At 42.4% G+C, this 16,635-nt stretch overlaps 1 protein-coding gene across 1 annotated transcript in view; it reads left to right on the top strand.

Annotated features, from left to right (window-relative positions):
- The window catches only part of LOC307261971 (ryanodine receptor 3), a gene marked incomplete at its 5' end in the record, with an annotated part of 110,426 nt that overhangs the window by 15,483 nt on the left and 78,308 nt on the right, over positions 1–16,635 (top strand). Inside the window, 3 exons of the mRNA XM_080042704.1 lie at positions 5,934–6,053; positions 10,742–10,846; positions 16,480–16,554. Coding sequence (XP_079898830.1) covers positions 5,934–6,053; positions 10,742–10,846; positions 16,480–16,554 — 300 coding nt within the window. The remainder of the gene's footprint in view (positions 1–5,933; positions 6,054–10,741; positions 10,847–16,479; positions 16,555–16,635) is intronic.

The following is a 16,635-nucleotide window of genomic DNA, read 5'->3' as shown; positions in this document are numbered from 1 at the left end:
TTTTAATATGTGCCTCATTATAGACTGCAGCCCTCCCATCTCCACTCCTGTTGCTGCTGTGATTCCCTTCTAATAGGCCTGGGATACACCTGGTCTTTTTCTCTAACCTACTTACACTGTGTGGGTGGGCGTGAGAGTAGAAATCAAAGGCCGCAGAGAAAGCTTGTAGGGCGGTGCAACCACTTCCCAGCTGTATTTTGTTCTGCAGTGCCCGGCCAGCTGTATCAATGTGTCTAGAACAAAGTGTGTGAGCCAGCACGCCTGTAACTGGCAACAGCAGGCCCCTGGTGACGATGGAGACATATTACCCAGTGCACTGTAGAACGGTGTCACGTGGGGACAAAAGGCAAGTGGAGGCTAGCGCTGTGCTCTGCTGTCTGTGTGTGGTGCATTGGCTTTGTTTGCGGAATCTTTTCGACTGCCACGCTTCATGCTTCGTTCCTTTCCTTTTACCTGTCCTCTCCTATCCTCTTATAGCCTGTAGTGCCAATACATTTCAACCTTCTCCTAGGGCCCACTCTTGTCCATCCTCAGATCAATCTGCAGCGTGCATGAGTATTTACACAATTTTGGTTGATCCACCTGATTTTCTTGGCACAGGATCAGGTTGAATTTGACCTGATAGAGCAAAGCAGAGAGCGGAGAGATGCTGCAGCTGCAAGAGAGGAGTGAGGATTGTATTGCCACAGGTCTCCACCTTGATGGGTTATATTCGGCAATGTCAATTTCTTCTTAATAGAAGGTGTAATTTCCTTTTCTTTATGAACTCCTGTAGATGTTTACACACCCTCTCACAGCAATGCATTTTTTTTTGTAAGGCAAGTGAACAGACAATCGGCAGCTATCAGATTTATGCAAGCTTTTATTTACCACCCTTTGGTGGTGACAGAATCTGATGTTGTCTTGGAAGCATCATCTCTTGTGGCTCTGCCGGGGGGTCGAGGAAAAGAAGCCAAAATCCGGAATCATTTATTTTAATGATGACACTACTTGTCATGTTGTTCCTGTCCCATGGGAGTTGTACCACTGTTTTCCCAATGCCCTTATTATGCAGTGTTTGTTATTTTCTCTGCAGCATTGATGCTTTCAACTTGAAATAGATTGTCTCACATGATAAAAAGGTGAACAATGGCAATGTCAGTACAGACTACTAGGTGTAACAATGTGCAAGCAGTGATGGTATAAGCCTTATGGGAGGCATGGGGGAGCAATTTCAGTTGCCATCCTACCCAAATACATTGTGCTCAAACATAGGAAACATTCTCTTTTCCTCTCTTGCTGCAGCTTTTTTTTGTGTCTGTAAGTTGTTTTGTTTCTCCAGCTTTACAGTGGTTATTGTTTCGCCTCCGGGAGGTACTTGAGAATACATTGCCAAAGCACTGCAACCTTGCACGGTGCATGATAAGAGAGTCTTTCCCCCAGAGCTGATGGGATGCAATACACTGCACTGCACTGCTTGCTGAAAAGCTATAGACTTAGACATCTCTTCAAACCAAAGGTTAGGATAATCCAGACTCCTCCTGAGAGCGTTTGGATTTCAGGTTACTTCCACTTATTCCAGTACTTAAGAGGAAGTCTACACCAGAGTAACATTAAGCTACACTCCACAAACCCCGCAATTCTCATCTTTGTTGTCTGGAGGGCTCGAATCAAAAACTATATACATGCAGTAAGTGTGCATAAAAAACTGAGCAGTGGAGAAAAAAGGGAGGCTCTTAAAATAATTGCACACTTATAACAGCCATAATGCCAGGATTATGTTTTCACAAGCCATAACAACCCATTGCTTGCCTGTAAACTCTGTAATCACTCCTTGCTATCATCAATAATGATAATTTATTCAGAAGCCGTGTTGTCTGTAAATTGTGTGAGTGCATTCCATGCCAAAAACGCTCCAAGGTCAGGCCTGTGGGGCCGTGCTGGCATGTGTATATACTCAGGGCTATCTCTCGGCCTGAACTCATGTACAGTTGAGAACAGTGATTGGCTCACACCAGCCCTGTTGAGGAAACTGTTGGTACCTGTCACTATGCAAAACATTTCCACCAATCTCGTTTTCCCCCTGTGCATCGGCAGAGCACGATTGGTTGAGACCAAGGAAATAAGGGGAAAATGTCATGTCCTGCTCATTGACATGCTTCAGCGTTACCCACACAAGTCTCACAGGAGTTTGAACGCTATTGTAGTGCACACACACACACACACACACACACACACACACACACACACACACACACACACACACACACACACACACACACACGTTCACAATGGGAATGACAAGTATTTAAGAGACTCAGAGAGTAAGAATGAGAGTGGCAGAGTGTTGGAGACTGTCATCATTCTGTTTGACAGAATTATATCTGATCTCAGGGTGCCCTTGAAGTTCGAGAGTCAATTCAAGTCTCACAGTGTTAAAGACTTTTCTTTTTACTGTGCCACAAGCTTTTGTACTTCAATGCAATCTCATTGATCATATATACAGTAAGTCATTCTGGAACTACTGGATATTAAGAGGACAAATTCTTGAACAGGGGGAACCCACTTGTTATCTCATGCCACCGGCATGTTGATGTTTTTGGTTCAGGGTGAATTGTCACACCAACTATAACCTAACTTTGCAATACAATGTTGAATTTCTTTATTTAGTGGTATTCAGGAAATGTTAGCATCCCGATACACTAAACTAGATGATGTACAAGGTAAACAACATACATGCGTACCATTAGCATGTTAGAATTGTCTGCATGTTGTTTGTGTTCAGTGCTATTTAGGAAATGGTTGCAACTAGCAAGCTAACACACTGAACGAAAATGATGTACAAGGTAAATGGTATACTATATTTGCTGAACAGAAGCAAGTAAGAATGGTCTTTTTAGCATGGACACAGAGCCCCTGGATAGCTGTACTGTTAGCCTTTTTTTGTTGTTGCAATTTTAGAAACTGAAACAAATACAAATGTATTCAGCGCAACAATGACAAACAATGATAAGCCATCTCTTCTAATATCATCTCCATCTTTTTATTGCAGCAGTATAGGTCTACTCATTGTTGTTTTAGACAAGTGTACACCATTTGCCCCTTCCTCTTCATTCTCTTAAGTTCCAGTTTCTCTCTCTATAGAGCACTCTGTTTTGTTTGACCTTCCTCTATTTTGCTAAGATCTTTGCACATAGTCAAAATCCCCTACAGCCTGATGTTTTATCTTACGATTTTGTAAACTGAGCCATTGCAATCTTCCTTCCTCCCAGTCTGGCTGCCATTGCTTAGTGCTTCACTTTATGAATGATTGATAGCAGTAAAAGCCCTTTCCTCTTCTGGAGCAGTAAAGTGCAATAGGGGACCAGTGAGTAAGAGAGGTGGGTGATGGAGGGACAAAAAGACAGAGAGAGACAATGTCAGAATTGTACGTCAGTCCAGGGGTGAGACGGGGGAAATGGGCCAGTCGTGGGGCTAGACAGATGCAGAGATATAAAAGTTGGCCTCTCTGATTAAATAGGAAGTGTGTGTGTGTGTGTGTGTGTGTGTGTGTGTGTGTGTCTGCGTGTGTCTGTGCACATCTTGGCACACAGACAGGCAGGAATGCGACGAGTGAATCGATACTGTCCTTGTATGGCCCACATCAACCATATATGCTCACTACCTCCACAGGGAGACTCATTGTATGTTCAAACTCAGCCATGTGTGGATTTACCATAAAGGGCTATTGGTTTCAATCTGCATCAGAGTAGAAGACTCTTTTCATATTGATCCAGACTGTCTTTCCCACAACTGTTCTATGAATGGCACTGTCATTTCCAGTCAGTGAATATTGTCTCAATTGTATGTAACAGTACACATGTATCCCATATTGTAGATTAATTTGTGGGAGATTAGGTATTAAGAAAAAAATATATTTTCATTATCCAAGAACTTCTTAATTTCCCCATCAAACTACTTTTTTTATATATAGGATAGTTTCTTTTTACAATGGCACAGTTGGGCCATTGAAGTTTGTCTGTCTACATGTCTACAACATAACATTCCTCTCTGTCAGAGCTGGTGTTATGTCAAAATATGTTTCTGAGAGATCTTAACCTTATTTCTAATTCGTAAAGTATGGGTTTAATTACATTTATTCGGGTTGAGCTGAGGGGGAAGCTTTTAAAACAAGACTAGCACCAACCTATCTTGCAGTGGTGCTTGTTGCTGCTGTAGGTAGTCAAATATAAACACATCAGCACATTACTAATCAATAGTCATTACTACTATAATCCAGATATAGTGTTTTGAGGGCACTGATGCTAGTAATATTGATTTCCGACGCAGTCCTCCATATCAAAAAACTCAAATGTTCACACAAAAGAGTCGGTACGCCGCGTGCACATGCATTCAGAGACATGCGGACATGCTAGTCGACATCTCATGCATATTGCTGCACTGTGATGGACTGCTCTACTGTTACTACTACTACTGCTGCTGCTGCATGTTGCTATCAGCACAATTCCCCATACATTAAATAATGCAGCTAGCCATTGTGCAGAAACCCCCCCTTCCTTCCCCCTGCCCTGTAGCAGCCCATATCAGTAGATTTCCGCTTGCTCTGCTATCGTGAAGAGTGACTATAGGTCCAATTCAGCGTTTACAGGGCCAACACTATAAACGCAATCAACCCATTTACACAACGGCAGCATCGGATCTTTGTTTTCAGCTGTTGTTCTCCCAAAAGGATGTATGTTGAGGGAATGACTACACCGGCAGACGTATAATAACTTCTATAATTGATACACCATCAAAGAGACAGAAAGCAGGCTTAATAACCACATGGCCCTCCTGTATTAAAGTCTCAAATTGCTTTTTTTATTTTGTGGTTTCTAATTATGCCTACATAAACACTGCCGAAAAGCTAATACTATTCTTGTTGTTGATCACTGATAAAAACTGATTCCCTTCATTATTCCTATGCAGATGGCTTGTCCAATAGTCACTTTTAATGCAAATATCAAGTCAATGAGTGTCAGAATGAATAGGAGAATATAGATTTTCACTCTCTTCTTGTCACAATGTAGTTAGGCCTTTTGGACTCGTCGTTGAGAACAAGATCAAAGAGCTAAAAGTCAAACGAGACATTTCTTGGATAGACACATACACAAATGTAACAAATAATGGCACACATTCTTAAAATGTATGCACACATAATTGCCTTCATAATTACTAATGCAGCATCAAAGCCATGCAAAGCCTCTTTTATTTTTTTACACATACAGTACATGCATTAATTGGCTTAAACCATTATTTTCTTTTTGAACGTGCAACGCTCAAATCAACTATCTCATTTGTACCACATTAACGCAGTAAACAGCCTAAGGGAGTTCAGGGATCAGCCCCACCCCCAAATTCGCCGGCCAGAGGCAGAGAAAAAGGGATAATGTGCGAATGCGGGGAAGTATTAATTATGTATAAGAATGAACTCTTACGTGACTCTGTTATGGTTTTAGTACAGTGTGGTAATTGAATGTTAGACGAGACAGTCAATTATTTGTAATACAAAACGCACTGCTTGTGTAATATAAAGAGGATTATCTTCAATGTAGCTATGCTGAAATTTCTAGATAAACGTTTTTTTTTTTGTTTTTGTCTTTTTCAAAGTAACTCATTAAGGGATCGCAAAAGTTATAGTGGACCACCATAACGACCACACTTTTGATCTAATATAATGATTATATTTTGAGAGTTTGTGTCCATCTCTTGCTGCCACTGTGGTGGTGAACAAACGTAGACAAAACCTGTTTCAGTCCTCAGAGGGTCCACTGATCAATGGAGCGGGATGGGCATGTGTGTGGGTAAAGTAGGGGGCTCTCCTGGGACATGACGCACACACACTTGCACTTGCAGCATCTACGCTCTCATGCACAGACCGACACACTGACTGAAGTCCGTTTTTGTCTTGACAGGATGATGAAGTGGTGCTCCAGTGCGTGGCCTGCATCCAGAAGGAGAATCGAAAGTTCTGCCTGGCTGCTGAGGGGCTGGGCAATCGGCTGTGTAACCTGGAGCCCACATCTGAGGCAAAGGTAGGCACAGTGACTTTCTTTGATTTTCTTTGACCAAAAAAATAAATAAAAGTTAAGTGGAACATATCGATGCATGTCACTGAAGTCGGGTATCTCAGCTTATTATGGATCCAAAACCATCCACTTTAGTTGATGGAGTTTGTTTTATTTCTCTGAAGAAATATAATTAATAATATGTTCACACACACACAAGCAGAGGGTAATTCAATCAACAAAGGTCACATGAAGCAGTTTGCAGAGAATTGAACACAGTGAAAAGATGTGTTCATCTACTATAGGCGAGAGCTCCATGGCAACCAAACATCCCTTTAGTTCATCCTTGTTTGGGTCCAGCAAAGATTTGGTGAAGGCTAAGCGTAGACGCACAGAAAGGCAGCAGGCAGCCTAGCACTCCATTAAAGATACAACAACAGCTCACATCCACCACAGACTCCTTGATGAGCTTTTCCTCGGATCTCTGTGGGCCCACCGTCAGAAGATAATTCCCTGAAATTACGCCCCTGGACCCGTTTGATGGATTGTTTCATAAACAGTGCTGTATTTTGGCTTTAATTGCCTACAGCTTTATTGCAACTGAGCAGCAACACGGTTGTAGCTGCTGACGCACTCGCTAGTTTGTGCGCGACTCTATAGTGCAAAGTTTGAATTAGGACAGTAGACATCAATTCAATTTGTCTGCCTTTGTAGTCAGCGGGTTGCCACCATATTGCATTTTTATGCAACAAATTAGGGAAATTATGAAGCGCATCCTCAACCTTTTAGAGATAGATATTAGACATAAATATCCAAATGATAATGAGAACCTTAACAAGCTCAACATGCTCTCACCTTTCACTCTGTCCTGTTGCTCTGGTGCTTATCAGCCACTAATGTTCTCCTATAAGCCTGTTGACAGCACGCCTAATGGGCTTTTCCCCGCATTGATTGCCTTTTAATCATAATCCATTTGTATTGTCTGGGAATCATTTTTGCTCAACTATGACACTGGGTATATGCAGTGTGGAAATGTGGAAAAGACACAAAGATGCTTTCCAGGGGTACAGGGACACCACGAGGATGCTGAGAGAGCAACAATCGATGAAATACCTATCTATTGTTGTGGGCTTCCCTCCTGCCCCAACAGCTCACACAGAGTGTGTGTGTGTGTGTGTGTGTGTGTGTGTGTGTGTGTGCATGCTTGTGTGTTGAGCTATTGTGAGCTGAGGATTGGATGGTAATTATACCTGACAGGTATGATGGATGTTCTCCCTATCTGGCACTTTGTCTTAATTGCCTACCGTTTTTATGAAAAGGCAACAGCCCACCTTTGGGACTAACAACGGAGAGGTGTAGAAAACCCAAGATGGCAGTTTAGAAGTGGGCCTGGATGACTGGATAGGAGGCCTCTTACTGGTCTAGTAACGCCAGGGCACACAACCATGATGTCGTTGATTTAAAGTGTGCACAGTTTAAATGGCAACATCAATCAGACTGTGAGGAGACTGGTTGATTGTGATATACAACCAGCAGCCCTGGCCTGTCATGGACTCGATATTATGACCACTGGAGGGTAGATGCCCACATTTCATAATTGAAGTGCTGCTGTGTCTTTGTAGAGGCTAGCTAGCAGTGGCCAATTGATATTTGCAGGGTTGTTTGTTTTAGTTTCTCTCTTTGCCCATTCAATTCTATCCAAAAACAGTTTTAGCAGCCGCAATTAAGCCGAAAAAAGGATTGATAGAGTACGAGGTCAACGAGGGCATTCCGCTTTGACCATTTGAAAAAGACATAAAGATGTGATCTATCCTCGCCTACCATCTAGTTACGCTCTTCCCCTCATCACGCTACTGCTCATAAACCAAACGTCAGGGACATGGCCAAGGTGTTGTAAAGCTGTCTCCCTGCTATAGACTACTTACGCGCTGAACACTCATCGTCTCCAGCCAGCTCTGCTAGATTTTCTTTTCATTGCCTTGCGCTCTGAAGGCAAGTCCCCTCCCCACAACCAACTGTTACAATCCTGCACCCACAGAGGGCAAAGGTCAGCTGTTAGTCACCCATCGAGACGAAAGCAGGGCTGGATTGCTTCCCATCAGGCCTCTTATTATGACTCCTCTATAGTGACAGGCCAGCAGTGGCAGGTGTTGTTGTATATTTAGGTGTAAATAGTTTGACAATTTGAAAAAAATACACTCATTTGTTTTCAAGTTAGATGAGTAGAACGATACAACTCTCATATCTGCCCATTACGTATAGCTCAATATATAAAGATTTCTGTTACCCTTCAACAGAGCCAGGCTAGCTGCTTTCCCTGTGTCAGGTCTTGAAGCTGAGCTAAACTAAGCTTACCATCTCTTGGCTGTGGTGTTACATTATTATAATTATGTATTCTTTTATCAACGTTGTTGAGGCAGAAACAAGCTGTGAACAATACACAGACATATTTTCACCTTAAAGTTGATTTAGTTAGCAAACTGTTGTTGCTAGTCCAGAATCTCAATATTGACCATCATTTTAGCTTTGTCTCATCCAACTCATGAGGGAAATAACTGGCGTTTTATGCTTTTGTCTGTCTGCTGTTTGGTGCTGTGCAGGTAGTGTTCTGCTGTTTTTGTTTTTGTGGCCACAATGAGAGCGGTCACACTAAACTAAAGCAGTAAAGTCCCGGTCTAGTCTTGCCTGAACAATTACCTGAGTAAGGGGATATTTCTCATGGCACTGTACTTTTCACATACAAGTCGTCATCTGATCCATGTTTTTTTTTTTAAATAAAATCCATCTGAACCAAATCCAATTGAACACAACCTAAACATTTAGGATAAAAGTGAATTTGTACCATATCTTAAAGCAAATCAGTGTGTCTGATCCAGAAATGTTGATGTTGGATTCCATCACACATGTTGGCATTTGTCTCTATGAATCAGGTCATTCCTACTTGTTTTCACTGAAGCATCTCGACAGTCCCGCCTGGAGCTTTTTGCACTTCAACATGACTTAGCTTTTAATGATGGGATTGGCTATGCGCAGGAAGGTATGCAAATCCATTGTTACTTTCACCCTGAAAACTGGGTTGTGGGAAGTTTGCAAATGAGGTTAGATTCACCTGAATGAATGTAGACCCAGTTCGTAAGGAGTTGAGTTGAGATACTCGGTAAGGAGGCCAGCGAAGGTGTTCAGGTTGGTATCATTTATCTTGTAGCCCACAGTAGTACCTCCATCCTTGCCTCCCTCATTCTGTCAGTGAACTGCCTCCAACCTCTCCTGTCCCCAATGCAGTGCTGCCCCAGTCTGGGACGCGATTTGGCATATTCTTCATTTCTCTAATAGAGCTCCGTCCCAAGACCTGGCTTATCTTAGCACAGACTGTCCTGAGAGCACCTAATCTGTTTTTAAAGCACCCTTTAATGAATATCGCCCACTTGATTTAAACGAACTTGGTTCGAGTGCGGTAAAAATGCATCAGTCAGCAGTCAGCACAGTTATTATTTTTTTTATCTAATCAGAATTTCCCTGTAGGATATTCAGGCAGCAGCTTAAAATGTTCTGGCCATATGTGAAAGTTTTGCTTACGTAGCAAAAGGTTCTTGTCATGCTAAGTCAAGATCGGAATCAATGGAAGGCTTTGATTAACATTTCTTTAATAGTGCTTTGGTTATGAAAGGAGCATGGTGGTCGATGCCGCTGCAGTATTGTTTTCTTTGGCCACTGCTTTCATAAGAGTAGTCTTGACATTTTGGGTTCACATGGCATGGTGCACAGTACACACTGGGCTTGAGATGATGCTTCTTTTGCCCCATGTTCTCTGCAAGACCATATTCCAGCTCTAGTAAGGCATTAACCATACTTCAAAGAAGGAATAACTAAGAGGGAAGTAACAACAATACATATTGTATCTATATGGTTTGCCTCATTCTGCTGTGGTGCAATGTGAATCCACCATTACAGTCATTGCAGTGAAATCTATTCGAAGTGGCTCTAATATTTCTTTTGATTAAAAATGGATCAAACGATGTGTATTATTATTACAGAATGACTTTATAGTGTTGAACCCACAGAGGACTATCAGCAACTCTTTAGTTTCCCCCATTTCGTAAATGAAATTTAAGCATCTTATAACTCAGTGCTTTGGTTTTCCGGCCAACAACTTTACTGTCTCACTGTTCTCATCAGCATTGTCCCAGAAGCATCAGGCTGCTGTTTTCACCTCTGATACGCTACCTGCCTAGTTCTGGCAGTTTTTTCCACCTCTGCTTCCAAAAAGAAGCCCAAATAATATCAATGCAGGGTTGAATGCTGCAGTGGGCGATGTTCAACTTGGTGGCCCCAGAGGCACTAGACACAATCAATAGGCCTGAAAGCCATTTCTTTTCACCTAAATGGTAAAACAGAGGGGAGTCGGTATAAAAAAAGTCCAACTTGTTGTGGGACTTAGTTGCAATTTGAAATATTTGTGGCATCAGGAATTAACTCAACTGTCATCTAGGGGTAGCCTTGTCTTCTGTTTCCTCAAAATTTGTTTTAGCCAGAGAAGACAGTTTGTTTTTATAGGCTGTAAAAATCTGCTTCATTCAACTTGAAACCTATACAATGAAGAAACACGTGAGAAGAAAAGTGTAGTGATCCTTGTAGGTAATTAAAGAGTTGCCCCAAAAAACTCTGTGAGAACTTTCAGCAGTTTCACTTTTTAACCCACTTCTCTGTTGTTGCAGTATGTTCCTCCAGACCTGTGCATCTGCACCTTTGTGTTGGAGCAGTCTCTGTCAGTGCGGGCCCTACAGGAGATGCTGGCTAAGAGCGGACAGAACAGTGAAGGGGTGAGTGATGGTAAACACACACTACACACACACACACACACACACACACACACACACACACACACACACACACACACACACACACACACACACACACACACACACATACACATACACACACACACACACACACACAGAACCAAATAGGAAACATTTTGAAAATCCATAATTCAAGCCCTCATAAGCCATATCCGAGTCATGTACTGTTTGTCCCTGTCTGTTAGCTGTTCAGAAGAGGAGGTTGTAAAACAGTTTATTGTAATGAATGCAGCCAGCACAGTTGAATACTCTGGACTTGTTCAGGCCCTATAAAGAGATTAATGGGCAAAATAGGCCCATTACAGTGGCCTGGGGACCCCTTCGACAGAGAGGTCCGGGCCCTCCATGAATTTTGATGAGGATGCCGTGATATTACTGCAGCTTTTCTCTTCATGTGCCTCGTACACTTTTGCCCATTTGTAGGAAAACGACACCATTTAGCTACATAGTTTACTTTATAAAATAGGCCTCCTTCAAGCAATTTATACAACTTTCAACACAATAAAAGTAAAAAGGAGTCTCTGGTGGAGTCAATGTGCACATGTTATTAATACTTAAAGGTGCAGTCATCGATTCTGGAGAATGCTTGTTGTCAAAATCACTTTGTCAAAATCAGTGAATATCTCATGATTACGCTACCTGTCCGTACAGTGTGTGCGCGGAATGAAAAACCAGTGTTAATACACAGCCCAAGCTCTGTAAAGTGGCATGTTGCTAGCTACGGTGGGCCCCCTTTGTTTACGTACCATTTGTTAACATACCAGTTTACAGAGCCTAGACTGTGTATTAACACCAGATTTCATTTTCAGCACAGTACAGCCAGTTAGCGAGTAATCACGGGGGGCTCTCATTGATTTTGACAAAAAGTGATTTTGACAACAAGTGTTCTGCAGAATCGCTGACTCCACCTTTTTATTTTGAAATCAACACATGCATTTTGTCAATGTAATCTCTGATCCCGATGTCGTTTCAGTGCATTTGCTTCTCTCTCTCATTGCTGTGACAGATGTGTAACTCTCCCATCTCTATCTTCTATTCTCTCTGTGCGTAATCTCCATCTCCTGCATGATAGACACGGGGCCCGGATCGATGGGTATGTTCACCACTCATACCATTCCCCCCCCCCCTCATCTCTAATGCACAAGGCAGCATATATATTACTATGCACACTTATTTCACTTATTCCCATTAGTCTCCTACGGTACAGTATGTCTTGTCAACTATAACATGTCACCACTGAACATTTGTCTTCACAGTAGAAATCGTGGCTTATGCATCTCCAGAGCCTGTGCTTTGAAATAACTGATGATTTTATGGATTTCTTTAGTGTACACTGATTGTGCGCGAAGCATGTACCAAACTGACAAAGACAAATAGAGTTTCCTATTGACTTCCCAATAAGGTTCCTTCTACTGTACAAACGTCAGCTCTCGCACAACTCACTTTCCACTCCTGGAGAAATAGAGCGGCACCAATGCTGGATTAGCGTCAGATTAACATTAGTCTTGTCCTCGGGGCATTCAGATGCATGCTCATTGCAGGGTCATTTGTTTTTATGCATTCTCCCCACTGCATAGGGTAAGCTTTCATTTGCCACACACAGTCTCTTATCTTAGTCGCTCACTCTTAGCTCTATTAGATGCTCTAAACGTCAAAGACCAAGATGTAGTTATTTAGTGGGGAAAAAAAGCTCTCGGCTTCATCCACTTCACCCTTTCATGCCTCATGGCTAATGATGGTGAGATTAACAGATGTTCCAGGGCTACAGTAGAGCTTTGTGGCCACAGCGAACTGTCTGTGCAGCGGAATGACGGAAGTCAAGACAATCGGTTCCGCTGCCACTGCGGGGAGAGTAAAGGCTGGCTGGCAGGACATTATGAGCGCAGCAGGGAAAAAAGGGTGCTCAAAATATTAAACGCTAAATTAAAGCTTGAATGGACATATTAAATCTCATCCCTCTTGCTCCAGCGCCCTTTTTAATGCCTTAACATAACACTGAAATCCAACTGAAATGAAATGGCATGTTCTTTCTGCTTTAGCATACACTCTATCTCATCTATAAACCTGCTTTACTACTTGCCTTGGGTTCTCCTTTGTGAAACAATGCAGAAATCTAAAGGGAGAAAGGTGTTTTCCATATTTAATGGTTACCCTAGTTTAGCGTCCATCTGTTGAAATACCGTTAGTTCTCCATCCATAGCTGATGAAGTTTTATCCATGCACCCGATCATACCCCTTCCTTTTGAACCACATTTGCACCTAAAACAGTAATGTCACCTTTCCATCATAGGCAGATGGTCACAGACTTTGAAGAACAACCTATATTAGCTTTTTCACTTAATTGTCCTATTTATCTTCTTAATATTGGTGTGGTCCATACTGTGGTTATGCCTGCTAAAAGACACACCATCTTCCCACAGCTTGTAAGCTACTGTGCAGGTTTTTTATTGTTCTACTCCAGTTCCCCTGCCAGGGCTCAGCCTGCCAGCTGCTGTCAATCAGACACAGACTTGCCCTCCAGCTGCTGAGAGGATAGCGATTATTATGATCGCCAAAAACCTTTTCTTCCTCATTTTCATCATAAAAAAAAATATTAACAAGACATGTTTTGACTGCAATAAGAGATGACTTAATATGATTTCAGTTGGGCCTCAGTTTGGGATGGGTTTCATGCTTTAAATAAGACAAGTTAGCTAATTTCAAGTTTAACCCCATATATATATTGAATATACAATATATATTTATATATATATGTATATAATATACTAATATACTGTATATATATAGATGTATATACTCCCTACACTTTGATAGTTTTGTAACAGATTTAACCAGATTTATATGAGTGTTTTGTATTTTAATTTAATTAAAATGTTGTATTATTATTTTGTATTGTTTTGCATTATTGTTATGTTTTTTAATGTATTTATTTTACTATTGTTTTGAGTGTGTTCTATTATTGCATTCAAATGTTTTTTTAGCTGTGGTTTTCATACAAGCCTGTACAGGTTTCTGCCACACCCTCACATGTACTTACATGTTGTATCACTATATGCTTTTATATTGTTTGTATGTGAAATAAAACTAAACCAAACTAAACTAGTTGGCAGAATTACTCATATCAAGAATATCAGCCTTAACCTTTCACACCTTTTTGTAGCAAATACCCTGGAGGCTTTTAGATGCCTCATGTTGGCCATTTTCACTATGTTTTCTCTCTACTCACATTTATCTGTTTTCGATACTGTCTGCCTATTTATCATTCTTGGCCTGCGCTGAAATGTCACAGGCGGAAGCACCATTAAAGGGGAAATGGAGGTTGAATATGTCTCTGCTGAGGCGCTGCAATCAATATGTCTTTGAACGGATGGGCTTTTCAATAGACGGTGGCTGGAGCAAATCAGTAGTGCAGCCTGTTTTCGCCGGAAGGCACGGAGACACAGAGGGGGTCCTGCAAAGAGGACCTTCGAAGACACACCACCTTAACAGCTATAGTGTTAATGCCAACCCCCCCCCCCCCCCCCCACACACACACACACACATTTAGGCTCCGTATCCACCAGCTTTCGCTCCGTACGGTATTTGTCATCTCTCATCCAAAAAATGGCTGACCTGCTTGACTCTGGGGGTCACTGGTCAAAAGGGCAAACCATGAGAACAGTCCGTCAAAGAAACAGAGCTTGTCTGACAATATCTGCCGTGTGTCTTTTCCTCCCCTACCACTGCCAACTCTTTCTCGATTCGCTTGGTGTCAGCTTGTGCCTGTCCACACCCTTTCCTTATTGAGAGAGACCTCAACACTGCAGACACACACACACACACACACACACACACACACACACACACACACACACACACACACACACACACACACACACACACACACACACACACACACACACACACACACACACACACACACACACACGTTATCTTTTGCAAGGCTCACACAACAGGAGGCTGCATCTTGCTAAATGTCATGTCTTTACATTGATGTGATACTTGTGGTCAGCAGCTAGACAGGAGATACAGTACATAGTTGGATTTTTCTTCTCTTATACCTCTTGAATCCAATAGTCTTTTACTTTATGGTTCAATAAGCTGAGTGACATACAGTTTTACATACAGTTTTACAACATTTCAGTCCCTCAAGGTGTATTGAATCTTTGCTGCAATGTGTGTGTGTGTGTCCCCATGCAGAGGAGCTTGTTCACACTGATATGGGCCACTCTGTACTCCAGTGTGTAATGCACTGCCCAGCCGTGGGATAAGGAAGTGCGCCGAAGGCTTGGGTTTATTGGTTGTGGTGACTGCAGCTGGATGTGCCTCGCCGCATTAAGCTCAGTACATCAGCCAGCGTATAGCAGCAGTAGCCAGAAGCACAAAAGGAGCCTGGAAACCCACTACTGCAGTCTGCACAACACAACTGCATCAAATCACAGGCCGGCTATTGTCCCATGCAGTAGCCAATCGCGAGGAGGTGGAGGGGTATAGAGTAAGAGGGAGCAAAGAGATAGACAATGAAACAGAGCGAAATAGAGGCTGTGCATGGTAGGATGTTTTCATGGAAAACCGCCATGATTCACGTGTCTCTCGGATATTTATAAGACTCTAATTTTGAAATAATATCAACTAAAGTATCAACTGCATATCATTTGTGATCATTGCGTTGGTTGCAGTTTGAATTTATGAGACATTTTTATGGTTAAACTTGGCCTGTTTGGCCTTGTTTCAGAAATGATTTCTGGGTCTTGTGCCAATGGCATTGCTTTATAAAATGCCAAAAAAGAAAATGGGTGTCAACTTGTTTTTCCTTAGTCCCTCTCAAAAAATGTGCTTCTTGACCACAATGTTGTATGCCTCCAGGAATTGAATTATTCGTACCAAAAGGTTAGAATAAGGACAAGGCAGGCAGGCAGGCTTGGGAGAACGATAGTTCTTTCTGAATAATGACTCTCTTTCTTACCTCAATGCTTCCTAGAGGCTCATAAGGAAGGTGAGTAACACGGTTGCGGAAGGAAACCATCAAAAAACCTTTTCCTTATCCACTTTGCATCTCCGCCCTGTGGAGATGTCATTTGTTCCCCCTCACGCATCTTAACCCAAACCCCATACACTTACTATGGAGTCCCTCCCCTGCCAATGTCGACATTGCATTGGAGACTGACAGTATAGTTGTGTGCATCCTTCCCACATTCCCGTAGTGGAGAGTGGTGGAAAGATGTCCCCCGTATCCTGTTTCGCTCATGGATACAGGCACCAGAAAAAAAACACCATCTCCTGTGGCACGTCAGATTGCATGTTCCTCACTGACGAGATGGGGTGTCAAATCCTCCCCGGGAGATGTGTTGCCCCCACCAGCTCCAGTTCAACATTGTTGGTGAGAAGGTCCTCGCTGAGGTCAACGTTCAGTGCCAGAGGTCGGGTGGTAGATTGACACAGTTGGAGAGGGAGACCACAGGAGCTCTTCTGTCATGAGCTCGAGCTGACATGTAACTTTTGCATTTGCTTGCTTGTGTGTGTCTTTGTGTGTGTGTGTGTGCGTGTGTCTTTGTGTGTGTGTGTGTTTGCGTGCGTGAACTATATCTCCGTAGGCAGCGCAGAGCGGCGGACACAAGACTCTTCTTTACGGACACGCCATCCTCTTGCGGCATTCCTTCAGCTCGATGGTGAGACACCGCCGCGCACAATCATTGTGCATTTATGTCATATACAGTATTCCTGATGATCACAGCTGTTGTATCTTAACA

This window comes from Ammodytes marinus (assembly GCF_949987685.1).
Source record: "Ammodytes marinus genome assembly, chromosome: 15".
NCBI lineage: Eukaryota > Metazoa > Chordata > Actinopteri > Uranoscopiformes > Ammodytidae > Ammodytes > Ammodytes marinus.
The sequence above is the reverse complement of the archived record's forward strand: the minus strand, read 5'-3'. Positions and strand labels throughout refer to the sequence as shown.